This window comes from Equus asinus, chromosome 5 (assembly GCF_041296235.1).
Source record: "Equus asinus isolate D_3611 breed Donkey chromosome 5, EquAss-T2T_v2, whole genome shotgun sequence".
Taxonomy (NCBI): Eukaryota; Metazoa; Chordata; class Mammalia; order Perissodactyla; family Equidae; genus Equus; species Equus asinus.
In genome coordinates, this window is record NC_091794.1 from 70,532,927 (window position 1) to 70,560,785 (window position 27,859).

The following is a 27,859-nucleotide window of genomic DNA, read 5'->3' on the forward strand; positions in this document are numbered from 1 at the left end:
TCGCCCTTTCACGCCTCTCACACCCCACTTCTGCCAGACGGACCAACGTTCTTCCATGTCTCGGGCCTCTGCTGCTCCTCCCCTCTGCCCTGCTCTGCCCCCCACTCCCCTCTTCCTCACCCACCCCAAGGCTTCAGTCCCCAGACAATCGGCTCACCATCCTCTTCTCCAGGAAGACTTCCCGTGACCCCCTCCCCACCATACCCACCTTCTTCCAGAACCCTCCGGTTCTGTCTCCCATGACATCATCTCCCTCTCGGAGTTATGAGATCTCCCAGGACAGAGACCCCTTGTGCTGACTGCTGCACCTATTATTTCAGGGGCTCGGGGTCAATGTGCTGAGAGCCCACTCTGTTTTATAAATAGAGTTTTCTTTTGTCCCTGTCTCCTCTCTCCATTTGCTCTCTCAGGTACAACAGCAGGGAGCAGAGACCATAGAATATCGTTAAAATGTAAGCTGGCTCTGTAAGTAAACGGTTAACAGAAGCAAGTAAGTTCTGTGAATTGGCCATGAGGTAAGTTGGCGTTCATGGAACTGATCGCCAGATGATTGATGGTCAGCAAACTGGCCTGGTCCATCACAGTGCTTGGCTCGTAGTAGAAGCACAATAAGAGTTAGCTGTTATTCTCATTGCTCTGATGATCAGTGGTCACTTAGTGAAAGTTTGTTGAGTAAATAGAGGTCATTTGTGCACTGTGGTTTAGAATCATGAGCAGAAAACTCTTCCCTTCCCTCTGTTTGAAACACTTTTCCCTCTTCTCTTCTCAAGCTACAAAAAGCTTACTCATTCTTCAAGGCCTAGTTCCAAAGTCACCTCCTCCAGGAAGCCTTCCAAGCCCTGCAGGCTTGTTCATCCCTTTACAGCCTCCCCATCTCAGGGAACTGGATGGATTTGTTTCTCTCATCCTTCTGTTCTGGAGAACCATGAACTCCTTGAGCAAAGGAGCAAACTCTGACCTAAGGCTGAGGCCCCGGCGTCTGGCTGAGGGCCTGGCACACGAGCGCTGCTCACAGTGTGTGTTGAGGTGCACTGGAAAAACAAGCAGCCCTGATTCTGGGTCTGACTGGGTCACTAACTGGCTCTGCTACCTTTGCTCTCAGTGTTCTCCATTTCCCCTCTAAAATGAGAGGAGTGGATTTGGGGTTAGTTTCCCAAAGGGCGTTCTTTGGAACCAGTATGGTGATGACAGGCATTTCCTCCGGTGGAGAGTGGGGAGTTGTGTGCATGTGTTAGGAAAGATTGTCAGTGCTGCGTTAAGGTGGTTTCAAGTTTCGTTTGTTTGTGTTTAAGCTTCAGAGCTTCTCAGAGCCTTTCATGTGTTCAAGTGTACTACGAATTTCCAGGAGGAGGGCATAGCATGCAGCATTTCCCAAACTACTTGGATCAGGGAACTCCACGTAGTAAAGCCATCCATGGGATTTGGGTTCCAAAGAAGACGCTTTGAAAAACACTAGATTAGCCAGCCGCCTCCGGGACGTCCTCTGCTCTAGCTGCTGTGTCTAGTTCCTGGGAATTCAAAGATGAGTCAGACAGCCCTGTCGTGAGGCTCCCCACCAGGCAGGAAGAAAACACTTGTGCTTAGGCAGCCAGATGCTAGATACAAAGAATCAGTGTCCTGGGAGAGGTGCAGACAGAGAGGCACGAGTCTGGAAGGGAGAGAAAGCGTGCCTGGCTGTAGGCATCTGAGATGGCCTCGTGGAGGGGGAGGCAGGAGAGCAGGACTCTGATGACGAGGGGGATTTCAACTGTTGGCGATGGAGGGGAAGGGCCAAGAACCTCGGCAAAGGCAGAGAAGGGACAGCCCAAGGTACAGACGAGGCTCAACAGTCTGTCTGGAGGTAACGAGCATGCGGGGAGCCTGCAGGTGAAATTGGGAAGAAAAGCTGGAGTTAGCCCAGGCTGGGCCCTTGAGCTCTAGGCTGAGCCAGGGCTTCACCCCTAATGCAGAGGGGGGCTACTGAAGGTTGCTGAGCCAAGGTGTGCTTGCGGCCGGGGGTGTGCTTGTGGAAGGGTGTTCTGGTAGCCATTCACAAGGTGGGTGGGAAAAGAGGGAGAGAGGCAGAGAAGGAAGTCCTGGCAGGAAGAGCAGTCGTGAGGACAAAAAAAGAAAACTAATCTGACAGGTCTAAGATCCCAAATAAATAGAACTGGTTTGCCTGGAAAATATATAGAGAGAGAGAGCTCTTCAACCAGTATTTCCTGAGCCAGCAGCCACAGGGGCGCAGCAGTGGCTTACAGCAATGGTCTCCAGCTGCACGGAGCTTACAGGCCTGAGACAGGGACAGACGTTAATCAAATGCCCAGACACAATTACAAACCGGGATGGGTGTAATAAAGAAAAGTTTAGGATGTTAAGCACACAAGAGCGGGTAGCCTAGTCCAGGAGAGTTGGGGTTGGCTGGTTGCAGGAAGTGTCACGGAGCAGAAGTCTGAAGGCTGACCGGGGGTTGACCGGGCAGAGAGGGAGTGAAGCGCGTCCCAGGCAGAGCGACGGCGGTAGGACTGCGCTAAAGGAGCGAAGGCCAGGGTGCTGGTTGGTGGTTTGAGTGCTGGGAAGGTGGTGATGCCTCTTAGAAAAACAGAGTCCAGGAGAAGTCCTAATTTCAGGAGGTGAGAAGAGGACAAGAAAGCGAAAGAGGAGCAGCTGGAGCAGTAGAAGAAGAATTCAGGGCTTTCCCACCCACTCCCCCAACCCCCAGGAGCCCCCCCATTCCAAGCACCCCCAAGCTTGCGTCAGCCTCCTGACCTTGCATGAAGTCCCAAATGTTGCACCTCTGTCCTGAGAGGCGGACCACGGGGCTGTTTGGGGCCAGACCCCCTCTCTTAGTCGTGTCCTCTAGTCGCTGCCAATGGACCTTCAGGACAAACCAGAAATACTGGGTGCTGTAGAGGGTCGGGACCCAGTTGTCGTAGGAGAAGTGAGGGTTCTTCTGGTTCATGGCCACGATGTGCTGCTTGACTCTGTCAGGAAACAGTGTCAGCAGCACTTTGCCCACGGCCACTTGCAGGGCCACCTGCAGGAGCACCCAGAGCCTTTTCAGCCACAGCCCTGCCCGGGGCAGCCCCATGTTGGCACAGCCAGAGCTGGCTTTGAGGCTGAGGGGCAGAGGCCACAGCCGGGTGACACTGGGCGGAGCTGGACAAAGGTGCAGGGTGGGAGTAGCCAACCCAGGACAGCAGGAAGGGGTCAGGACAGAAGGTGTTTGCCTTCCTGTCGTGGACTGGAAAATTCCAAACCAGGTGCTCAAAGGTCTGTCCTTTTTTTTTTTTTTTTTTTTTGAGGAAGATTAGCCCTGAGCTAATATCTGCTGCCAATCCTCCTCTTTTTGCTGAGGAAGGCTGCCCTGAGCTCACATCCGTGCCCATCTTCCTCCACTTTATATGCGGGACGCCTGCCACAGCATGGCTTGCCAAGCGATGCCATGTCTGCACCAGGACCCGAACCGGCGAACCCAGGGCCACCAAAGTGGAACGTGTGAACTTAACTGCTGTGCCACCGGGCCGGCCCCTCAGAGGTCTGTTCTAATTGTTAGTGTTTCTGATTCTTCGTCTTAACCTTTGAGAGATTCTTGGATGGGGAGAGTTCAGATCTTAAATTCTCCCTCTGATAAATTTTTTAAGACAAATACTCAAAATGGTTACACTTAGAGGGATTCTGCGGTCCTTTGGAAAGGCTCTGTTGCAAATGAGTGAGCTCTACTGTTAATTATTCTTTTAATAATGTAAATTGTCCTCTTACTACTGAAAGATGTTTCTCCCACTCACAGCTTCTAGCTGGTGGTTGAGCGTTTCTGGAGGCACAGCCCTCCCCAGAGGACTTGGGTCTGGAAGCTCCCCAGGCAGGGACAGAGCCGGGACCATCCCCAAGGGCATCTGCGGCAGAGTGATAAATACCACGCTCCCTCTGCTCTCAGGGGTGGTGGTCTAGAGCGGGGAAGAGAAAAGGAGACAGAAAATGATCACTTAGTGTATAAGGGCAGAGATGGGGGGTGGGTGGGGGAGCCTGGAGAAGGGACAGCTCATTCTGTTTAGAGAGGTCAAGCAGACTTCCCAAGGAAGCGACGTCTATGCTGAAACCAGAAAGACAGAACAGCAAGCAATAAACCAGGTAAGTCCTGGTGGAAGCTGTCGCATGCCCAAAGGCCTGGGAGCCAGAGAGAGCGTGGCTTAGTGGAGAAAATGAAAGAAGAATCCTAGAAGCTCAGAGCTGGCAAATGTTTTAGAAAACATCTGAAACCACTTTCTTTTTTAAGCAAGGAAACTGAGACCCAGAGAGGGAAGTGGCCTAAGGCCGGTTCTGCTGTTAATTAATTGCTAAGGAGTTCGCTCACAAACTTTAAGTTTACTCTCCCTGAGGCATTTGGACACCTGCGTGTCAGGGCAGAGGGAGAATGTGTGAAAGCTGGCTGCCCCCTCCACAAAGCTGTCAGCCTTAGCCTCCAGCTCTCTAACTTGATTTAGAGAAGGAGAGAAAGCTGCAAGAGACGTTCTGTTTCTGAGCATCTTACTGTAAATGCCACGTGCTGTGCCACAAAGTCCAGCACGTGCCGCTTCGGGCAGTAACAAACCCCTCATGTGCATAGAGAGTTTTGCCGTGTACAAAGCAATCCTACAGCTGGGGTTGCACTTGTTTTTGTTGTTGATTGTGGTGGTTTGTTTCAAATAGACTGTATTTTTTTGAGCAGGTTTAGGTTCACAGCAAAATTAAGCAGAAAGTACAGGAGTTCCCATGTATCCCCTGCACCGACACATGCACAGCCTCCCCCACTATTCCTGTCCCATCAGAGTGCTGCATTTGTAGCAATTGATGAGGCTATATTAAGAAATCGTTATCACCCAACATCCGTAGCTTATGCTGGAGTCCACTCTTGGTGTTGTACAGTCTGTGGGGTTTGAAAGATCTCTAGGTGTGTATCCACCGTGCTGGCATCATAAAGAATAGTTTTGCTGCCCTCAAGGCCTCTGTGGTCCTCTGATCCATCCCGCCCTTCCCCTGACCTCTGGCAACCATTACTCTTTCTGCTGTTTCCACGGTTTTGCCTTTTCCAGAATGTCATACAGACGGACTCATACAGATGGACTTACAGAGATTTTCAGCTGGGCTTCTTTCACTTAGTAACATGCATCCAAGAAACCTCCGTATCTTTTCATGACTTGATAGCTTATTTCTTTTTAGCACCGAATAATACTCTGCTGTCTGGAGGTGCTACAGTTTATTTATCTATTCACCTACTGAAGGACATTTTGGTTGCTTCCAGATTTTGACAATTATGAATAAAGCTGTTTCTATAGACTGAATGTTTGTGTCCTCCTAAAATTCATATGTTGAAACTCAGTTCCCAATGTGATGGTATTTGGAGGTGGGGCCTTTGTGAGGTGATTAGGTAACTGGAGTGGAGCGCTAATGAATGGGGTTAATGCCTTTATAAGAGAGACCCCAGGAGCCAGCCCAGTGGCGCAGCGGTTAAGTTTGCACATTCTGCTTCGGCATCCCGGGGTTCGCCGGTTCAGATCCCCAGTGCAGACATGGCACCACTTGGCAAGCCATGCTGTGGTAGGTGTCCCGCATATAAAGTGGAGGAAGATGGGCATGGATGTTGGCTCAGGGCCAGTCTTCCTCAGCAAAAAGGGGAGGATTGGCAGCAGATGTTCGCTCAGGGCTAATCTTCCTCAAAAATGAAACAAAAGAAAAAGAGAGACCCCAGCAAACTCCCTTGCCCCTTCTACTATGTGAGGACACAACAAGGAGATGGCTACCTGGAACCAGGAAGTAGGCCCTCTCTAGACACCAAATCTGCTGGCACCTTGATCTTGGACTCCAAAACCTTCAAAACTGTGAGAAATAAATTTCTGTTGTTTATAATCCACTTAGTCTATCGTATTCTGTTATAGCAGCGCAAACATCTGTGTGCGGGTTTTTACGCAAACATAAGTTTTCAGGCCATTTAGGAAAAAACCAAGGAAGCACAATTGTAGGATCTTATGGTAAGAGTATAGTTAGCTTTGCAAGAAACTACCAAACTGTTCCTCTAAAATGGCTGTGCCATTTTGCACTCCCACCATCAGTGAATGAGAGCTCCTGTCGTTCCACATCCTCACCAGCATTTGGTGTTGTCTGTGTTCTGAATTTTGGCTGTTCTGATAGCAGGTAAAGGTGTCTCATGGTTGCTATAGTTTGCAATGCCCTAATGGCATGTGCTGGTGATCATCTTTTTATATACTTATTTGCCATCTGTGTGTCTTCTTTGATGAGGTGTCTTTTCCAATCTTTTGCTCATTTTAAAATCAGATTGTTCTTTTTTTTTGAGGAAGATTCGCCTGAGTTAACACCTGCTGACAATCTTCCTCTTTCTGTACGTGAGCCAGTGCCCCAGCATGGCCACGGACAGACAAGTGGCGTAGGTCTTCACGTGGGCACTGAACCTGGGCCACCAAAGTGTAGCACACTGAATTTAACCACTAGGCCACCAGGGCAGGCCCAGATTGTTCTTTTTTTTTATTAGTGAGTTTTAAGAGTTCTTTGTTTAGTTTAGATAATAGGCTTTATCAGCTATGTCTTTTACAAATATTTTCTCCCAGGCTGTGGCTTGTCTTCCCAGCCCCTCGACCATGTCTTTGTGGAGCAGAAGTTTTTAATTACAATAAAGTCAAACGTCAATTCTTTCTTTCGTGAATTGTGCCTTGGTGTTATAACTCAAGATCATCTAGTTTTTCTTCCTTGTTATCTCCAAGTTTTACAGTTTTGTGTTTTAAATTTGGGTCTAAGATCCATTTTGAGTTAATTTTTGTGAAAGGTGTAAGGTCTGTGCCTAGATTCATTTTTTTACATATGGATGTCTAGTTGTTTCAGCACCTTATTGTTGACTACTACAGAAGCTCCTTTGCCCCAAATCTAGCCCATGTCCTCCATAAGATTACTTGTCAAGGGCTAAAGTTTTGGAAGGAAAGCTATGGGGTCTCTGTGTCTGTGTATATGTTTATGCATGTCTACGGGTATGTGTTATGTATATGTGATGGTTTTCCACCTCCAGAGAGTATTGCCAAAATTAACCTATAAAAGAGCTCTATTTAATTTGCTCAAAGAAAAAGAAACTTTAATGTCAATAGTGCACTGTTAAACAAAAACAATTTTCTTTCATCTGCTAGAAAGACAAAATTATCTTAGACCATTTTTCTGTTCTTGATTATAATGTGAAAGGTTTTTCTTTACCTCCCTCTCCTCAAGGCCAGGTGGGCACATTCTGTTTTCCACTGGTATGATCATTTGGCTGCCATCTTTGTTCCCTCTGTTGGCCTGGAGGACATCATAGCACATATAGAAGCCCTTACCAAACTCACCCAGAAAGCCTTAAGTGGTAACCCACAAAGTTCGTCCTTGCTGAACACTGAAATGTCTCTAATGAGGAAAGCTGTCCTCCAAAATAGGATGAACTTGGACATTATTAGTGCCTTGCAAGGAGGCACTTGTGACATTATCCAAAGAGAATCTTGTGTGTTCATACCTAATGAGTCTGTTAATGTATCATCTTTATTAAATTACATGAGGGCACAAGTGAATACCCTGAGTGATCTGACCCTCAGCCTAAGGGAGTTAATAAATCAGTGGTTCAGATCATGGGGCTCTGATGGAAAAAATTGTCACTGATTTTGGGAGTCATTGTCTTACTCTGTATTTTCTCTTACATGTCCTTGTATTGTAGCCATAGCATCTGCCTCCAGTGCAGACAGATAGTCACCAAAGAGCCACCTTCATGCTGGTAAAACTGCTTGCTGACTGCTCAGGGCATATTGCAGAAGAAGAGGACAAATGAGATTGTAAGAACCAGCCATGAGGGACAGAATGTTGGAGGAGATCATTGAGAGGGCATGACTGCTGGTTGACCTCAAAGCTGGACCCAGGTAATCAGAGGCTCCTCACCCACCCCTGTCCTTGGAATGTGCATTCCACTTGTCTTTCCTGCATTAGAAACTGCCCAAGGATGCAGCCTTGAGATAGTAATGTGTCTTTGAGACTATCTGGATGGTATATGTGACTGAGTTTAGGCCTCTATATAAACTTTTAAGATTCTGGTGGTTGGGTGCAGAGATCTACTCATCTTGTAGCTGCCCAGGACAAGCCTCGTAAGTAAGTTCCCTTGCTTATTACAACTGTCTCTTACCAATCTAGAGTGGCTTACCTCTTTCTTTGGTCACTCCTTGCCCTCCATGTAAGGGGCCAGTCTGCAAACCAACAGGGGATATCCTCACTTTGTTCCTGATCTTGGTAAGAGAGCTTCTACTTTCTCACCATTGAGTATGATATAGGCTGCAGGTCTTTTGTAGATGTTCTTTATCAGGTTAAGGAAGCTTCCCATCTAATCCTAGTTTGCTGAAAGTTTTTGCCATTAATGGGTATTGGATTTCGTCAAAGGCTTTTCTGTATGTATTGGTATGATCATGTGATTTTTTTTCCTTTAGTCTGTTGATGTAATAGATTATATTAATTGATTTTTGGGTGTTGAACCAGCCTTAGAGATCTGGGATAAATTCCACTTGATTTATGGTGTATAATTCTTTTTATACATTGTTGGGTTCAATTTGCTAATATTTTGTTGAGTATTTTTGCATCTATATTCATGAAAGATATTAGTTTGTAATTTTCTTGTATTGTCTTTGTCTGATTTTTGTATTGGAGTAATTCTAGCTTCATAAAATAAGTTAGGAAGTATTCCCTCTGTTTCCAATTTTTGGACAAGATTGTAGAGTACTGGTATGATTTCTTCCTTAAATATTTGGAAGAAATCACCAGTGAACCCATCTGAACCTGGTGCTTTTTCTATTCTGGAAGGTTATTAATTATTGGTTCAATTTCTTTAATAAATATAGGCCTATTCCAATTGTTTATTTCTTCTGTTATTGGTTTTCACAGATTATATTTTTCAAAAAAATGGTCTATTTCATCTGGGTTATCACATGTGTGGGCATAGAGTTATTTATAGTATACCTATGTTAACCTTTTCACATCTGTGGGATCTGTAGTGATGTTCCCTCTTTCATTTCTAACACTAGAAATTTGTGTTTTCTCTCTTTTTTTCTTAATCAGCCTGGCTAGAGGTTTATTGATTTTATTATCTTTTCAAAGAATCAGCTTTCGGTTTTGCTGATTATCTCTAGTGATTTCCTGTTTTCAATTTCATTGATTTCTACTCAAGTTTTTATTATTTACTTTCTTTTCCTTACTTTGGACTTATTTTCTCTTCTTTTTCTAGTTCCCTAAGGTGGAATCTTAGATTACTGATTTTATATCTTTCTTCTTCTCTAACATATGCATTAAATGCTATTAATTTCCCTATGAGTACTACTTTTGCTGCATTTCACAGATTTTGTTAAGTTGTATTTTCATTTTAATTTACTTCAAAACATTTCTTAATTTCTCTTGAGGTTTCTTATTTGACCCTGTGTTATTTAGAAGTATTTTATTTAATCTATAAGTATTTGGGCATTTTCCAAGTATTTTTCTGTTATTGATTTCTAGTTTGATTCCATTGTGGTCTGAGAGCATATATTGTATGATTTCTATTCTTTTAAATTTGTTAAGATATATTTTATGGCTCAGAATGTGGTCTCTCTTGGTGAATGTTCCATGTGAGCTTGAGAAGAATGTGTATTCCACTGTTGTTGGATGAAATAGTCTATAGATGCCAATTATACCCAGGTGACTGATGGTACTGCTGAGTTCTACTGTGTCCTTACTGATTTTCTGCCTGCTATATTTGTCCATTTCTGACAGAGGGGGGTTAAGTCTCAAACTATAACAGTGGATTCATCTATTTCTCCTTTCAGTTCTATCAGGTTTTCTAATCTGATTTTATTTCATCAAAATCCTCATGTATTTTGATCCTCAGTTGTTAGACACATACACCTTAAAGATTGTGCAGTTTTATTTCTGGACTTTCAATTCTGTTCCATTGAACTGTGTGCCTGTTTTTGTACCAGTACCATGCTGTTTTATTTCTTTAGTAATTTGGGGTCTTTGGTTGCCCTATGTGAATTTTAGGATTCTTTGTTCTAGTTCCGTGAAGAACGTCATTGGGATTCTGATTGGGATTGCATTGAATATATAGATTGCTTTGGTAGTATGGACATTTTAACTATGTTTATTCTTCTGATCCGTGTGCATGAAATCTTTCTCAATTTCTTTATGTCATCATCTACTTCTTTCAATAATGTCTTACAGTTTTCATTGTATAATTCCTTCAGCTCCTTGGATAAATTTGTTCCTAGATATTTTATTCTTTTTGTTGCTATTGTAAATGGAATTGTATTCTTGAGTTCTCTTTCTGTAAGTTCATTATTAGAGTATAGAAATGCGACTGATTTTTTTAAGTTGATTTTGTATCCTGCAACTTGACTGTAATTGTTGATTATTTCTAATAGTTTTCCGATGGATTCTTTATGGTTTTCTATATACAAGATCATGTCATCTGCAAACAGCGAGAGTTTCACTCCTTCACTTCCTATTTGGATTCCCTTTTTAAAAAAAAAAAAAAAAAGATTGACGCCTGAGCTAACAACTGTTGCCAATCTTTTTTATTTTTTAAATTTTTCTTCTTTTTCTCCCCAAAGCCCCCCAGTACATAGTTGTATATTTTAGTTGTGGGCCCATCTAGTTGTGGCATATGGGACGCTGATTCAGCACGGCCTGATGAGTGGTGCCATGTCCACACCCAGGATGCGAACCAGTGAAACCCTGGGCTGCTGAAGCGGAGCATATGAACTTAACTACTTGGCCATGGGACCAGCCCCCTGGATTCGTTTTATTCCTTTCTCTTGCCTAATTGCTCTGGCCCAAACCTCCAGTACTATGTTGAATAAGAGTGGTGATAGTGGGCACCTTTGTCTTGTACCTGTTCTCAGAGGATTATTTTCTTAATTTTTAACACTTTGATTTTCATTGTATTTATTATTATAGCTACATTCTATGAATGGCAAGAGATCATGGTGTTCCATTATATGGAGTTGATGTAAAGTTTCTCTTTAAAATAAATGTATCTAAGTTTAAAAGTGACCTCACAAAACCATAAAAAGAAAAAGGAAAAGGGGGATAGATGGCAAAATTGTGATACATGATTATGGGTGGTGGTATATGGGATTTCATTATATTGTCCTTTACTTTTTTAAATTTTTTTATTTTTGAGGATGATTAGCCCTGAGATAACTACTGCCAGTCCTCCTCTTTTTTGCTGAGGAAGCCTGGCCCTGAGCTAACGTCCGTGCCCATCTTCCTCTACTGTATATGTGGGACGCCTACCACAGTGTGGTGTGCCAAGCGGTGCCATGTCTGCCCCCAGGATCTGAAGCGGTGAACCCCGGGCTGTCGAGAAGTGGAACGTGCAAACTTAACTGCTGCGCCACCAGGCCAGCCCCGTCCTTTATTTTCTGTGCATGCTTGGGATTTTGAATAATATAAAAGTTAGTTGAAAATTTCATTTCTGGCAGTATGTCAGACTTTTGCTCAGAAAACAATTAGCTTTTCAAGGAAATAACTATTTTAATATACTGCTTTCATAAGAGATATGGAGAAATCTCCCAACATCCACACATACGTAAATCATATCACTGGGTAAAACCAAAATAGGGAACTGGGCAAAATAGTCCTGGGCAAGTACCAGAGACAGAGCATCCTTGAGGGGAATGCCAGTATCAGCTCTGTGATTGTGACGCCAAGCCCTGAACAAGCCATAGAGTAGGGGTGCTGATTCTGAGATTCCTGCATTAAGACAGAGACTCTTGGAAGGACGTGAATGTGGCCCCATATCCGCAGTGACTCCTGGCTTCTGAAGAAGCAATAGTAACTCTTGCGTGAAAAGATATCCCCTAGGGCCGGCCCCATGGCCGAGTGGTTAAGCTTGTGCGCTCTGCTTCGCCGGCCCAGGGTTTTGCTGGTTCAGATCCTGGGCGTGGACACGGCACCACTCATCAGGCCACACTGAGGTGGCGTCCCACATTACACAACCAGAGGCACTGACAACTAGAATATACAACTATGTACTGGGGGCATATGGGGAGGAAAAAAAGTAGAAAAAAGAAATAAATAAGAAAATATATCCCCTGTATCTTGGTGTCAAAAATTACTATGTACATTTGAAGAAAGAGCCAAACAGAACTTTTAGAAAGATTAAATATTTAGACCTTGGGGATTTCCACAGATTAGGGTGAAACTTATAGATTATGAGCTCACAAATGGTCAACACGCAAGAAGCAAACCACCATGAGGGAGAGTCGGCAGAAATAACGTTTAAATCCTCAAGAATTTCAGACATTGGAATTATCAAATACAGACTGTTTAAATACCTGTAGCTATATATTAAAGGTTTAAAGCAGTCATAGGAGCCAGGGCATCCTGACAGCAAAGATCAGCTTCCACGAGCAAGCTATTAAAGCATTTACCTCCCTGGATTAAAAAAAAAAAAAAAAAAAAAAAAAGCATTCATAGGCTATCCAAAATGATTTTTGAAAGAGCCAAGTAGAACTTTTAGAAAATAAATCCATACTTGTTGAATTAAAGACTCAGGGGACAGGTTAAATAGCAGATTAGGAACCACTGGTGAAAGAATTAATAAACTAGAAAGATATATAAAGAAATCACCTAGAATGCCACATAAATCAAAGAATTTGAAAAATATGAAAAAATTTTATTTGAAAATATGAAAGAGAAGTTAAGCAATTCAAGCACAAGATTTAAAAAAAAGAAGAAATCAGTAGACAGTTTCAGTGAAGCTGTAGAACACAAAAAACAAAGATCTTAAAAGAAGCAGGCATGAGAGGATGGAAAATTGGCAAAAGCAAGAAAGGAAAAAAAAGAAGTTAGAGGAAAGAAACAATTGCCTACAAAGAAATGACGAATATATTGATGGCAATCCTGAGTCAGTTTCCCTAGAAGCAGAGCCTGAGACATGATCCTTCTGTGAGAGGTCTTTTGAGGGAGCGCTCTCAGGAGGGCTCAGTAAGGAAGAGAGGAACCCAGGACAGGGAAGGGAAGAAGATAAGTAAAGTGTGGTTTCAGGTGAAGTCTAGCCTTGCCCTGATCCACGAGGAAGCTCTGGATCATGAATGGAACCATTGAATTATACCAATTTAAGGCAAAGGGGGGTCAACCATTTGTACACCTATCACAGTCAGTTATTGGCTGCAGGTACAACTTCCCAGGCATTTCCAGGCAAAGCAGCATCCTTCCACTGAGGGTAATTCTCCAGAGAAAGAGGGGGCTCTGAGGCATTAGTAGCCAACACTACATACAACACCAGACGGTAACGAAGATCTGGATGGGGCACCAACAACATGGACAACAGCAGAGTTCTCAGCAGCGACAGTGGAAATCAGAAGGCAGTGGAATAATATCTTCAAAGTATCAAGGAAAAAAAACAACTGGCAATCCAGAACTGTGTGCCCAGCCTGTCTTTCAAGAATGAGAGTGAGGAGGCTGGCCCCATGGCCGAGTGGTTAAGTTCGCGTGCTCTGTTGCAGGCGGCCCAGTGTTTTGTTGGTTCGAATCCTGGGCGCGGACATGACACCACTCATCAGGTCATGCTGAGGCAGCGTCCCACATGCCACAACTAGAAGGACCCACAACGAAGAATATACAACTATGTACTGGGGGGCTTTGGGGAGAAAAAGGAAAAAAATAAAATCTTAAAAAAAAAAAAGAATGAGAGTGAAATAAAGTTTCTGAATAAACAAAAACTGAGTTTACTATCACGGACTTCATTAAAATTACTTCTAAAGTTTTCAGGAAGAAGGAAAATGCTCCCAAGAGAAATGGCTGAAATGCAAGCAAAAATGGTGTCAATGAAACTGGTAAACAAGTAGGCGATTTACCTATGTACCTAAATAGATATTGTCTGAATAGAATAACAATAAAGATAGAAATAAAGTGTTGAACATTGTCCCCCTAAAAGTGAGTGATTTATTATATTATAGTTCCTAACTATAAAAATATTATAGTTCCTAACAGGATGGAGACACTTGAAAACACCCCAGAAGCCAACATGGTCGATCAGTCTGTGAAATTAGTGTAACCATTGTGATAACTTCCGCAACAGAAGGTGAGCAGGTCTTGGTGCAGGGACAGGCTAGGGTGGACAAGAGAAGACAGTTGGGCCCTGGGGACTGGAAAGAGTAGACTACTGTGTTTTCTGTGTGTCCTTTCTGTCGTCTCTCTACATTTCACTGATAGACCATTCACTCCTTCTTATCACTAAGAAAACCTCATTAGCCAGTCCATCACTACTACTTGAACCCATTTAGAGTGGGGCACGGTTAACTCAGTTTCAGACAGAGTGGCCCGCTTTAAGTGGTCCCACTTCTCCCATCTCCTTCCAAACTTCCAAGGGCTAGGTGGTTACAGCTAAAGAAAGCAGTGTTTTGAAAATAAGCAGTGCCAGCACAGCGATCTAGAGTGTAATAGCAGCAGCTCTCCATGCTCCTGGGTAGCTCTCCACACCTTTCTCTCCCAACTCATCACATAGAACAGGGTTTTAGGCTCTCCTCTCAGGTATTGATCATTTATTCACACCAGCTCAGGGACTACAAGCCCCAGGGGATAAGAGTTCATTCAGAAAAATGAGACCATCTTAAGAGTGCAGCTACAATAAGAGAAAAGCATTCAATTGAACAACCTATGTTAAATGAAGCAGAATTTCAGATAGAATAAGAATTTTAAATTATCATATTAGATATTCCTCAAATAAATGAAGAGAAAACCCAAATGAGATACTAGTAGATACCCAGGAGAATAGCTACAATAAAAAGACTGACAATACCAAGTGTTGGTGAAGATGTGGACAAATTGGAACCCTATTCATTGCTGGTGGGATCACACAATGGTAAGACTACTTTGGAAGATAGTTTGGCAGCTTCTCAAAAAGTTAAACATATATTTACCATGTGACCCAGCAACTCCACTCCTAGGTGTCTTCCCAAAAGAAATGAAAACATCTATCTACACAAAGACTTCACATGGATGTTCATAAAGCATTATTCGTAATGGCCAAAAACTGGAAACAATCCAGAAGCCCATCAAGTGGTGACTGAATAAACAAAATGTGGTCTGTCCACGTAACGAAAATACTATTTGGCAATAAAAAGGAACGAAGTACTGATATGTGCTGTAACGTGGATAAATCTCAAAATCATTGAGGTAACTGAAAGAGGCAAGACACCAAAGGGCACATATTCTATAGAGACTGAAGGCAGATGCAGAGTTGCCTGGGTCTGGGGATTCAGCGTAAACACGCATGAGAGAACTTTTTACGGTGGTGGAAATATTCTAAAACTGGGTTGTTGTGGTGGTTGCAAACTCTCCAAATTTACCAAAAATCATTGAACCATATACTAACAATGGGTGAATTTCATAGTATGTAAATCATACCTGAACAAAGCTGTTGGAAAGAAAACAAGACAAGAGAGGATACTGGAAAGGGAAGCAGAAACAAGAAGTCATGCAAGAGAATCAACTGGAGGTATTTGATATGAAAAATATAATGGTTGAAATAAAGAATTTAATAGACAAGTTGAGCAGAATAAATGCAGACAAGAATAAATAAGTGAGTGGAAAATCAGGTCATGGTATTCAGCCAGAAGGCATCAGAAAGTGATGAAGCTGTATGTATATCATGTATATATATATATATATATATATATATATATGGAAGATGGTAGATAAAGAAGGACCAACAGCAGTCTGTGGTAGATTGTATTTCTCTTTGCTAAACATCCCGTTTCTCTTCCCCTGGTGTTCCTCCCTGCAGGAGGTTTGTACATCCCCACCCTGTTGATCTCGGGAGTGTCCATGTGATGTATTCTGACCGAAAATAAGCACACAAAGTGATGTGTGTCATATCAGAGCAGAAGTTTTAACAGCTGGCACAGGGATCACCATGTCTGTTTTTCTCTCTCACATTTCCCTCTGCCATGTTCCCTCAGCCGTATTTTAGATAGAGGCCACTCTGTTGGCCTGGGTGCCTATGGTGGCATGAAAATGCGCCGCTCAGATCTCCTGCTGCAGAGAGCATAATTAACTGACAGCTCCAGGTGCTACCCCTCTGGATCCACCACTGTGTTTGTGCTGAGGCCATGCTTCCCATGGGCTGCTGTCAACCAATGACTCAGCTTGGCAGAGTACTAATTCAGGCCCACACTGGTGAAACACAGGACTCCTCCAATGCGTGACTTTGGCTGAGGGACTCATGAACAGGCTGGCAGAGACTCTTCCTAGCCCATCCTCCTACCTTTCCTCTCGTCTTCCACGTGTGTTAGACCTGCATCATGCTTGAAGTTTCTTCCCACCTTCTCCAGCCCTCTCCTCTTATAAATCTCAAATATAACCCTGCCTTGGTGGCTGTCTTTTGGCAGATCCAAACTAACTCAATCCTGAAGTGAAGAAACTCTGGGGCAGAGCTGCAGCCAGCTAGGATGGAGTTGTAGTGTGAATGAGATATAACCTTCGTTAATGGAAGTCACTGAGATTTGGGGTAGGGAAAGGTCATCTGTTATTGCAGCATGACCTAGCCTATCCTGAGTGACTCAAAGTCCCAGGAGGAATACACATATAAAGAAAAAAAATCTTTTGATGAAATAATGACTAAAACCTTCTATAATTAGAGAAATATGTAAGACCTCAGATTGAAAGGGAGATTAAAAAAAAAACACTTAATCACATTATAGTGAAATTTAAGAACATCAATGACAAAGAGCAATTTCTAGATAGGAAAGCAGATATCACATAATATTGAAGGAAAGGAACAAAGTTGGAGGACTGACACTACCTGACTTCAACACTTACTGTAAAGCTACAGTAATCAAGACAGTGGGGTACTGGCAAAGGAACAGACAAATGTATAATGGAGCCGAATAGAGAGCCCGGAAACAGACCCACACTAATATAGTCAACTGATCTCTGACAAAGGAGCGAAGGCAACTCAAAGGAGAAAAGATAGTCTCCTCAACAAATGGTGCTGGAACAACTGGACATCCACGTGCAAAAAAATGAATCTAGGTACAGCCCTTACACCTTTCACGGAAATTAAAGTGGATTAAAGACCTAAATGTAAAACACAAAGCCATAAAACTCCTAGAAGATGACATGGGAGAAAACCTAGGTGACTTCAGGTTTGGTGACGATTTTTTGGATAAATACCAAGGGTACAATCCATGGAAGAAAGAATTGATAAGCTAGACTTCATTAAAATTAAAAACTTCAACTCTGCAAAAGATGCTGTCAAAAGAATGAGAAGACAAGCCACAAACTGGAAGAAAATATTTGCAAAAGACACATCTGATGAAGCACTCTTATCCAAAATATATAAAAAACTCTTAAAGCTCAACAATAAGAAAGCAAACAACGTGATTTAGAAATGGGCCTAAAACCTTAACAGACACCTTACCAAAGAAGACATATAGATGGAAAATAAGTACCTAAAAAGATACTCCCATCATATGTCATTAGAGAATTGCTAATTAAAACAATAATGAGATTCCACTACACATCTATCAGAATGGCCAAAATCCAGAACACTGACAACACCAAATGCTGGTGAGGATGTGGCAAGATAGGAACTCTCATTCTTTGCTGGTGGGAATGTAAAATGGTACAGCCACTTTGGAAGACAGTGTGGCAATTTCTTTAAAAAACGAAATGTACTCTCACCATACAATCTAGAAATCATGATCCTTGGGCAACCACAGGAGTTGAAAACTCATGTCCACACAAAAACCTGCACACGGGTGCTTATACAGTAGCTGCTTTATTCACAATTACCAAAAACTCTGAAGCAACCAAGATGTCCTTCAGTAGGTGAATGGATAAACAAACTATGGTACATCCAGACAATGGACTATTATTCAGTGTTAAAAAGAAATGAGCTATCAAGCCGTGAAAAGACATGAAAGAACCTTAAATGCATACTACTAAGTGAAAGAAGCCAATCTAAGAAGGCTATACATTGTACGATTCCAACTTTATTATATTCTAGAAAAGGCAAAACTATGGAGACAGTAAAAAGATCAGTGATTGACCAGAGGCTAGGGGAGGATGGATAGGAGGAACACAGAAGATTTTTGAGCCATTGAAAGTACTCTGTCTGATACTACAATGGTGGATACATGTCATTATACATTTGTCCAAACCCATAGGACATATATCACCAAGAGTGAACACTAATGTAAACTATGGGCCTTAGGTGATTGTGATGTGTCAATGTAGGTTTATTAACTGTAACAAATGAACCATTCTTGTGGGGGATGTTGATAAGGGAGGAGGCTATGCTTGTGTGGCGCTAGGGGGTATATGGGAAATCTCTTTACCTTCCCCTCAGTTTTGTTATGAACCTAAAACTTCTCTAAAAAAATAAAGTCTTATGAATGGATAAAAAAGATGTGGTGTATATACACAATGGAATACTGCTCAGCCATAAGAAAGGACGAAATCCAGCCATGTGTGACAACATGGATGGACCTTGAGGGTGTTATGCTGAGTGAAATAAGTCAGAGGGAGAAAGTCAAATACCGTATGGTCTCACCCATAAATAGAAGATAAAAACAATGACAAACACACAGAGACAGAGATTAAAGCAATGAAAACACTGGCAAAAATCATCAAATTCAACTTTTTCAGGATTTTGTAAATTAACCAGAGAAAAGTTTGCAATAATCTGAGAAGTGTCTATTCTAGAGAAACTGAAATCTTGGTAAGAACAGTGAGCTTTGCAGTGTTTTAACTTGCTCTACTCTCGTTCCCCTCTCCCAGCTCTATGGTAGCCTGGAAATCCACAGCCGTGCAACCAGGGTTACTGTGAAAATTAGCATCTAGTAGACACTGGAGGAGGGAGAACGGATTTGGAGTGCTTCAAAAAATCCCATTCCCCAGAGAATTGTCCTTGTGTGACTTGTCTAACATCTCCCTCTGAAAGCTCCATTCTCAGGTCCTGGTTTTATTTGATCTGACTCAGAGCTCACTTTATAAAAACGGCATTTGTTGAACAGTCAGTGGCAATCATTCAACATTGCAACGCGAGTCTGGGGTAACGAGAGACTGAGCGAAAATTTTAAAAAGAAGAAACTGAGGAATGAGATGTCCATTGGAGGCTTTAAAAACTTCACCATACTCCTGGGACTCTAGAAGCCTGTGTGCATGTGTCGGGCTGTAGGCACGCACAGGAAAGACCCAAGAAGGCCCTAATCTCTACCCTCTGACTGACCTTGAGGCTCTGCACAAGCAGGAAGTGAAGACAGATAGAGCTGTCAACTGCCTGGCTGAGTGTTGGAGGCACGGGCCAACATTTACACAGAGCCCCTCAGCAAAGTCTGAGAGACTTCTTAGTTCCAGGCAGTTAAGGGAATCTCTGTCCAGTTATTACTTGACCACTAAGCAGCACGCGGAGATGTAAGTAGCCACAGATGACAAAAAATACAGATTTTACAGTGTTTGGAAAAGTCACCATATAATCCAGCAATTCTACTCCTGTGTATACGCAAAAGGAATTAAAATGTACATTCAACTAAACTTGTACATAAATGTTCATAGCAGCATTATTCATAATAGCCAGTAAATAAGTGGAAAAAACCTACTTTTTGTCAACTGGTGTATGGATAAACAAATTGTAGTATATCCACACAACAGAATAGTATTAAGCAATAAAAAGGAATCGTTACTGATACATGCTATGATATGGTTGAATCTTGAGAACATTATGCTAGGTGAAAAAAGCCAGTCTTAAGAAGCTACATATTGTATGATTCCATTTACTTGAAGTGTCCAGCGTAGACAAATGTTAAAGACAGGAAGTTAGATGAATGGTGGTTGCCAGGGTCTGAGGTGGTGGGGGAAATGGGGAATGACTGCTAAGGGGTACAAGGTTTCTTTTTGGGTTGATGAAAGCATTATAAAATTAGATAATGAATGTACAACTCTATGAATGTACTAATAACTACTGAATTGTACATCATCATTAAATTAGAAATCAATAACAAAACCACAGCTAAAAAATTCCTTATGCCTTGAAACTATAAAATATACTATCAAATAAGCCTTGGGTTGAAGTAGAAACCATAAACTATTTATATTTTAATGACAATGAAAGCACAGTGTGGGTCATAGCTTAAACAATACCATGAATAACACATATGTCTTTAAATACTTTTTTTATAAAAGAAGAAAATGAAAGAACGAATTAAACATTCAGATGAATAACTATAAAAGGACAATAGAGAAAGCCCAAGAAAAAAGGAAACAATAAAGATAAGGAAAGAAATTAGAGGGGAATGGAGAGCTAGAAGTAGAAAAAAAGGACCCCCAAACTGTTCCTTGAAATGATTAGTAAGATAGACAGTTTTTTTTTTTTGAGGAAGATTAGCCCTGAGCTAACTGCTGCCAATCCTCCTCTTTTTGCTGAGGAAGACTGGCCCTGAGCTAACATCCATGCCCATCTTCCTCTACTTTATACATGGGACGCCTGCCACAGCATGGCATGCCAAGCAGTGCCATGTCTACACCCGGGATCCAAACTGGTGAACCCCGGGCCACCAAAGTGGAACGTGTGCACTTAACTGCTGCGCCACTGGGCCAGCCCGACAAATTTCTAACAAGATCCAATCAAGAAAAAATCTCAAACATTAGTAAGAACAGACACAATAGAGATTTTAAAAATAAAATAACATTTGAATGATAATATATCAACAAATCTGAAAACTTAGATGACATGACAGATTTCTGGAAAATGTAAAGAATGCTGAAACTGGTGCAAAAAGAAACAGAAATTTGAAAAGACAGTACTCATTTAAAAATTGAAACTCTAACCAGACATCTTCCCCACAAAAAAGGCCCTAGCCTCACATAATTTTTCAAAAGGAGCTCTACCAAACTTTCGAGGGGCTGATAATGCCTGCCTTGTACAAGATTTCCAGAGAATATAAAAAGTGGGAATGCCTCTCAACTCATTTTATGAAGCTATATAACTTTAATTTGAAAGTTGGATAAGGACTGTACAAGAAAAGGTCCATTTCACTTCTGAACCTAAATCTAAACATTACCAGAATTCTCAATAAAACATTAGCTAACAAAATGCAACAGTATTAAGGATGATTTAGCAAATACCATTTGTGTTCAAGGTCCCCAGACTACGCTCTGGTTCAGTGATTTGTTAGAAAGACTGACAAAATTCAGAAAAGCTGTTATATTCATGGTTACAGTTTATTACAGTGAAAGGATACAGAATAAATCAACAATGAAAAAAGGGGCATAGGGTAGGATCCGGGAGATACCAAGAGCAAGCTTCCAGTTGTCCTCTCCCAGCGGAGTTTACAGACAGTGCTTCATTCTCCCAGAAAGAATGTGTGACAAAATTCATGGAGTATTACCAACCAGGGATGCTCACACAGCACTGCTGTCCAGGTTTTTCATTGGTGGTTGATCGTGTGGGCATGGCTGGCAGTTTCATGTGGCTTATCTTCAGTCTCCAACCTCTCCAAGAGTTGAACTGATACCACATGGCCTAAGTTCCCACTGTAAGTCACATTGTTAGCATAAATCATCTGGTGTGGCCCGAGGCCTCAGGTAAACAGGCTCTGTTAATAGGTAGGATGTTCCAAGGGCTCGGAGGGTATTTTTCAGGAGCCGGGCAAGGGCCAAAGTTTTATTTGAAATATGCAGGATTTGGACAACTCAGACCTGCTGAGTTAATCTTTTACTGCACACCATTTTAATGGACTAAAGAAGGAAGATGACATGATTTCTCACTAAACCTAGAAAAGGCATGTGATACAGTTCAACATCTATATTAAAAAACAAGAAAAAATCTCTAAGACATCTAGGAATAAGAGGGAGCTTCAATAACTGGAAAAAATGATATATATGTATATCAAAACCCATAATAAACTCAGTGGAGAAATTAACCATGGCCAATACAATAAGTAAAGAAAGAAAAAATGTCATAAGATAGAAAGAGTACGTACTAAACTCATTATATGTAGATATTTTAAACTACAAAGAAAATCCATCTGAATCACAGACAAACTGCTCTAATTAGTATGAGAGTTCAGCAAGGGGGAAGGTTACAGGATCAGCTTATAAAAATCCAGAGTTTTTTCAATACCAGTCATAACTAACCAAAAATGTAACAGACAAGATACCACTCACAACTGCAATGGAAACTGCAAGATCTAAGAATTAACCTAACATAGATTGCCCAAGGCCTTTATTTCAAAAATATAAACACTCAATTGAAGGATATAAAGGAAAATTTGAATCATGGGAAAAATACATCATGAGTGGGATGTCTATTTAAAGATCTCAACTATCCCCAAATTAATCTGTAGATCTATAAATTCAATGTTCTTCCAAATAAAATTCCAACAAAAAGTTTAACAAAAATATCTCAAAGTTATGTGGAAGAATAAAGACTCATAAAAAGCTAGGTACATTTTAAAAATAGGAGCATATGAAAATAAAACAAAGCCACAGTAATTTTAAAAATAGTATGGTAATAGCACAGGGACAGAAGAAAAACAATGATCTATCTAACTACCTATGTATCTGAACTGATGTATGTTATAGAGATGACACCACAGATTAGTGGGGAAAAGATGAATTAGTGGGAAAACCATGGAGAAAAATATAACTGGAGACATACATTACAGCATATTCAAAGGTAAACTCCAGATGGACTAAAGACCTAAAAATAGAAAAAGTAAAACCATAAAGCTAATAGAAGAAAATATTAGAGAATAACTTTGTCAACACAGAGCTTTTAAAATAAGATCTGAAAAGCATAAATCAGAAAGGAAAAGCACGGATGGATTTTGATGAAATCAAAATTAAGAATTTTTGTGGAAAAAAAGGGACATAATAGAGTTAACCAACAGATGCAGATTGGGATGTGCTATCTGCAAAGCTAAGATATTAACCTTTGTCACTTTCTGTTCAAAGGTGGGGGAGGGTTACGTGAATAATGTGGCGTAGCTGCAGGCAGTTCTCAGACAGGCCAGAGAGCACGGCGGTGGTGGCCCTGGATGGCTGGGATTTGGAGAACATCAGTCTCCCTCAAGCCTCTTGGGCTGTCCCACAGCTGGAGAAAGAGGAGGAGTGTGGACTTTGACGAGAGACGTGGGCCTGAACGTAAATGTTTAACCACTGGTTCTCTGGGGGGGAAAAAAAAGCATATATCCACACATAAGTTTATTATAAATTTTACTGATATAAAGGATGTGCAGTAAACAATTTACAAATAACAATAAAATATACAGTATTCCTTATTGCAAATTCCATACAGCCAATTGATTCTCACAGAATGCTTTCTTTGATATTTGCCAAACTCGTGTTTCTGTAGCACACCTATGTTTGCAATTGATGAGCAGGATAGTTCGGACATGAACGTTGGCTAATATTTCCCTGTAAGCTAAGGGGAAGATGAAAGGGGAAAAAACAAAGACACATGGCAAAATGTGAGGAACTTCTTTTTGGGTACTCAAATTCTACCTCAATTTTTTGTGCTATTTGCAGTATTACTACTACAGATACAGCACACACTTTTATATTTAATCTTCACTTTGACATTTTCTCCATCAATTTTTAAAATCTAGGTCGGGGGTCGGCAAACTGTGCCTTATGGGCCAAATCCAGCCCTCTGACTATTTTTACAAGTAAAGCCTTATTGGATCGCAGCCTGTTTGTTCATTTATCCTTTTGCCCATGTCTGCTTTTGTGCTACAATAGCAGAGTTGAGCAGTTGCAACAAACTGCGTGCACAAAGCTGAAAAGATTTACTATTTTGGCCTTTACAGAAAAAGATTGTTAGTCCTGGTCTAGACAATTAACATAACAATAAATTGACCCTAGAAATGTAGCATTTGCCAATTTCTGTGATGTAAACAATTCCACCACTGCTGACTGAAAGCTACCAATGTGATGTCACTGTGTGTGTGGAGTTGGGAAGAGATGCTCAGAAGCACACCGTATGTGTAAGATAGACATAAGTAACCTTAAGAGCATAGACGATAGCAAAACGTAGAGAAAGATTTATGAAGTGATGTTTTCCATATTATTACCTCTGTTGTTAATACACTTTTAAAACTGTTAATATAATTTATTTAATTGTAAGTTTATATAATTTAATTTTTAATAATGTCTGGGTTTAATAACTGGCTCACAGAATTCCTGAAAATTTAACAACCAGCTCTCGTGAGTTGGTTTGAGCATGCTCCAGCACACCACTGGCCTGAACTCCACCTACTGGATGACCAAGGCCCACTTACTTCACCTCTCCACCAGACAGGGCAGGCAACGGAATGCGGCCCAAGCTGAGAGAAAGGACCCCAGACCACGCTTCTCAACCCTGTCTCCCAGGTACCTCTAACTACTGAGTCTCAGGGACTAGCCTACTCAGTTTTCAAAGTCTTTGAAGTCTCCTGTTTTGTCTTTTAAGATATAAGCGGTTTGCGTCCAAATTTTTATAACCAAATTTTAGCAGGGGTGGGTGGGGAGAACGTATATGAATTTTGTGTTCTGTTTATTGCAAGATGGCCCTGGACTACCCTCAGCACCGTGCAGGCAGCCTGTTCCACTTCTCCCTGGCTCCACATTGGCTTCAAACAATCTCAGCCCTTCTTGTCCTTCAAAATAAAACAGCCAGTTATTTTACCAGCAAAGGGGTTTATTCAGGAACAGCAGAGGAATTGCAATTCAGACAAGCAAGCTGTAGCAAAAGCCACAGGCAAGTTCAGCAAACAAGGGAGAGGAATGTTACTTTACAGAGAAAAGGAGGAAGTTGGGGGGTTGTTTTGAAGGAAAGTTCATTGGAGGAAAATGAGAGTTCAGAGTGATAATGGTTTCCCACTGGCCAGGCTTGTTGCTAGGCGAGAAGTCTTCTTGTGGGGGTCTGTAATTGTGCCCCAGCTCCCGCTTCTGGCCTCCCAACTCCATTTTAAATGAGGTTTCCTTTCTTCTTATTCACACCCTTAAATACCATAAAAAAAAAAGGAAAAGCGGTCTATCTGTTACAGACTCCAAAAGAAAAAGATTAAAGTGGTAACAACTCATCCTGTAACTGAATTCTGTGGGTCCATCTCTTGGTGAGTGTGGAGCCAAAATGCACAACCAAGGCTGAAGTGGGCGAAGGAAAAGGTGTATTGTTTGTACAGTGGAGAACAGTGTGGACAGCTCCCAAAGCAGTGCCCCGATACCCCCCAGCTTAGCGCCCATGGAGACTTTATACTGCAGAGCGCAGAGGATGTGTTACAACTGTGTAACAACTGGGCCTGATCAGGGCACACGTGCAGGCCATTACCTAACGAGTCCAAGACATCATTACAGAACACGTTCAAGGCAACAAGCCAGTACATAACAAGTCCATGGTAACTTTTGGACACTTAGAGCTGGAGCAATTTGCAGGGGTCCTGCAATTGAGTAAGTTTCACTGCAGGATGGCAACATCTGTAAAAATGAGGACATCAACTTCTGAAAAACAGCACATTTAGTTTTCTCCTTGTCTGGGAAACATTTGATAGACTATGTTCGCTTAGGGCTCAGATTTTCAGTAACCCTCTCCTTGCCCCGTTTCCAGTCACAATCCCGCATTTGTGACCCCTGGAGCCAGGGTGAGATGCTCCCACAATGCCAGCAGCCTTCTCCTTGGGATGGGTGTCTCTCATGGGGTGTTGGAGACGCTTTCTGGAGGGTGGCTCAGCTGTGCTGTTGCCAACTTTCCTCTCCAAGGAAAGCCAGAGGACTCAGTCAAGACCACATGCCGCATCTAACCAAGGCTCATGCTTTTCAGAGTGTCCCCTCCACCCTCCATCCCTGTCCATCAGAGCAAGACTTGCTCCTCAGCTTCCCTTCCCCCCTCATCCTTCCCCCATTCTATCTAAGCGAGTGCTTCTAGCTCTCATTGGTTCATTTCCCCCTTGGAGCCGTAGAGGTCTGATAAGCATCATTGGCTGGGCTCACCTCCCTCACCACACTTGAGCGGACAAGTTAAGGAAATCTGAATATTTGAGGTCAGAGTTTTTCAGACTTGACACCATTGACATTTTGGACTAGACGATTTTTTATTGTGAGGAGCTATCCTGTGCATTGTAGGATGTTTAGAAGCACCCTGGCCAGTAGCACCCCACAAGTTGTGACAATCAAAAATGTCTTCGGACATTGCCAAATATCCCCTGGCAGCAAAACAGCTCCCAGTTGAGAATCACTGTTTTGGTTAAACCAGTAATCTTTGATTCTGTCTCATTTTGAGCTAAAACTGACATATCATTATAACTATATATCAAAATAACTTTTCCTTCTGTTTCCGAGAGAAGAAATATATAGTCTAGGTGTCATCATTTCTCCCCCGACTCACTTATCACTAGCAATGAAGTTATTGTTGCATCTGAGTGGTAAGCAGCCTAATTCCAAAACTGCTTTCTGGGGTCACTCTTGGTACCAACATGCCTTAGCGTGGGTTCCTCATCTGAGTACTTTGTTGGCAAGTGTGAGTTCAAAGACCAGAAGTGAAAGACAGGGATTGTAAAGCAGAGAAGGGAGGAGAGCCGTTGCAAGGATGCATTATCAATTGGCCACTTCCAAAGGCACGTGGTTGCTTGACTCTGCAAGAGAGTTTGACAGCCATGTGAAATATCTGAGGAGAGTCTATCTGTGGGGAAAGAGAGAGAAGCTTGTATTCATCAGTTGTTGACTCCATTGGTCAAAGATTTGACCCATGAGGCGTTAACCACTGCCCAACCCAGCACTTCCAGGTTGCACCTGCCCCGATGCGGAAGGGCGCCAACAGTCCTACGACACCATGGTATCAAGACAGCAGCCCTGATGCAGAAGGTGAGAAGCCTGAGGCATCGGCTTGAAGCACAGCTCTCTCAGGTGATACCTGCTGAAGCTGGAACAAGATCCGTGATGGTGAAAGAGAAGCAGGTGAGGCCAAGGCGGGTGAAATCGGGCATAAGAAGTGTTTGATACACTGGCACACCTGAATTTGTGCTCTGAGCTTCAGTCCTGGTACATATTCAACCACAGTACCCTGTACTTGCTCTAAGCCTCAGCTTTCTCTTTATAAAATGAGGACAATCACCTCAAGCTTGCAGGAGTGTTCTGAAAATTAGAGATCCTGCATTCATAAAACCTGATCATGATGGCAGTTCACTAAATACAGTGTGTGTGTGTATGTAATTATTACTAGTCAGATGTAAAGTCTTTCCAATTGACCACAGAGGCCCAGCGTGGTGAGACCACAGTCACAGGTTCCACCTTGTGTGAGCAGTGAATTTGGCTTATGCTGCTCAGACAGCAAGAACTTGTTCACGCTACAATTAGCCTTCCGTGAGCCACTGTGTGCTTGGCCCTGGGCTGGGGACCCGGAGACGAGCATCATTCCCGATCCTTGCCCTCAAAGCACTCACAGGCTGGCAAAGACGGGCAGACGATGACAACTGCCGTGCTCGAGGCAAACCCAGGAGACCACGGGAGCAAAGCAGTCCTGGGAGGCGAAGGCAGGCTTTCCCCAGGAGAGGAAACGCCGCCCAAACCTGAGGCTGTGCAGGCGTTCACCAGGCAAAGACTCGGGGCAGGGCAGACGTTCCTCACCAGGTCCGCCCCGCGCAGCCCCGCCGTGTTTACGGGGCCTCCCGTGTGGGGCGGCGGTCAGACGCCGTGGGGGACACAGCGGTGCGTGAGGCCAACCCCCACCCCCACCCCCCATCCAGGGGCAGGAGCCTGACTGTCGCGGGAGCGAAGGGACAAGTTACCGCTTCCGGGGGGCGTCCGTAGGAACGGACGTCAGCCTGCCTCTATCACTCTTCACGACCTCAGAAGGTCACTGACTCGTTCACTCCCT

The 27,859-nt window shown here is 42.6% G+C and overlaps 2 protein-coding genes across 4 annotated transcripts in view; one reads left to right on the forward strand and one right to left on the reverse strand.

Moving 5' to 3' along the window:
* DIO1 (iodothyronine deiodinase 1) overlaps positions 1-3,456 on the reverse strand; it is a 17,578-nt gene extending 14,122 nt beyond the window's left edge. The window contains exon 1 of the mRNA XM_014844339.3: positions 2,749-3,456. Coding sequence (XP_014699825.1) covers positions 2,749-3,070 — 322 coding nt within the window. The 5' untranslated portion in view covers positions 3,071-3,456. The remainder of the gene's footprint in view (positions 1-2,748) is intronic.
* Positions 3,378-27,742, forward strand: LOC123285883 (uncharacterized). 3 transcript variants are annotated; one of them, XM_070509871.1, is made up of 6 exons: positions 3,378-3,517; positions 7,703-7,901; positions 13,986-14,086; positions 24,185-24,378; positions 26,760-26,940; positions 27,419-27,742. In XM_070509871.1, the coding sequence occupies exons 4-6, from the start codon at positions 24,230-24,232 to the stop codon at positions 27,740-27,742; spliced, it is 654 nt and encodes a 217-aa protein (XP_070365972.1). In that variant the 5' UTR covers positions 3,378-3,517; positions 7,703-7,901; positions 13,986-14,086; positions 24,185-24,229. The 3 variants fall into 3 exon arrangements, 2 of the variants coding, with proteins under 2 accessions (XP_070365972.1, XP_070365973.1); XR_006527931.2 differs by lacking the exon at positions 27,419-27,742 and having other exon boundaries at positions 24,304-24,378; XM_070509872.1 differs by lacking the exons at positions 3,378-3,517; positions 13,986-14,086 and having other exon boundaries at positions 7,767-7,901.
* Positions 27,743-27,859: the final 117 nt, after the last annotated feature.

Coding starts and splice junctions, on each gene's coding strand:
- LOC123285883 (XM_070509871.1), top strand. CDS start 24,230: ATGCTCCAGCACACCACTGGCCTGAACTCCACCTACTGGATGACCAAG. Junction 24,379..26,759: donor TTCTCAACCCTGTCTCCCAG/GTACCTCTAACT, acceptor TGCCCAACCCAG/CACTTCCAGGTTGCACCTGC. Junction 26,941..27,418: donor TGATGGTGAAAGAGAAGCAG/GTGAGGCCAAGG, acceptor TTGCCCTCAAAG/CACTCACAGGCTGGCAAAGA.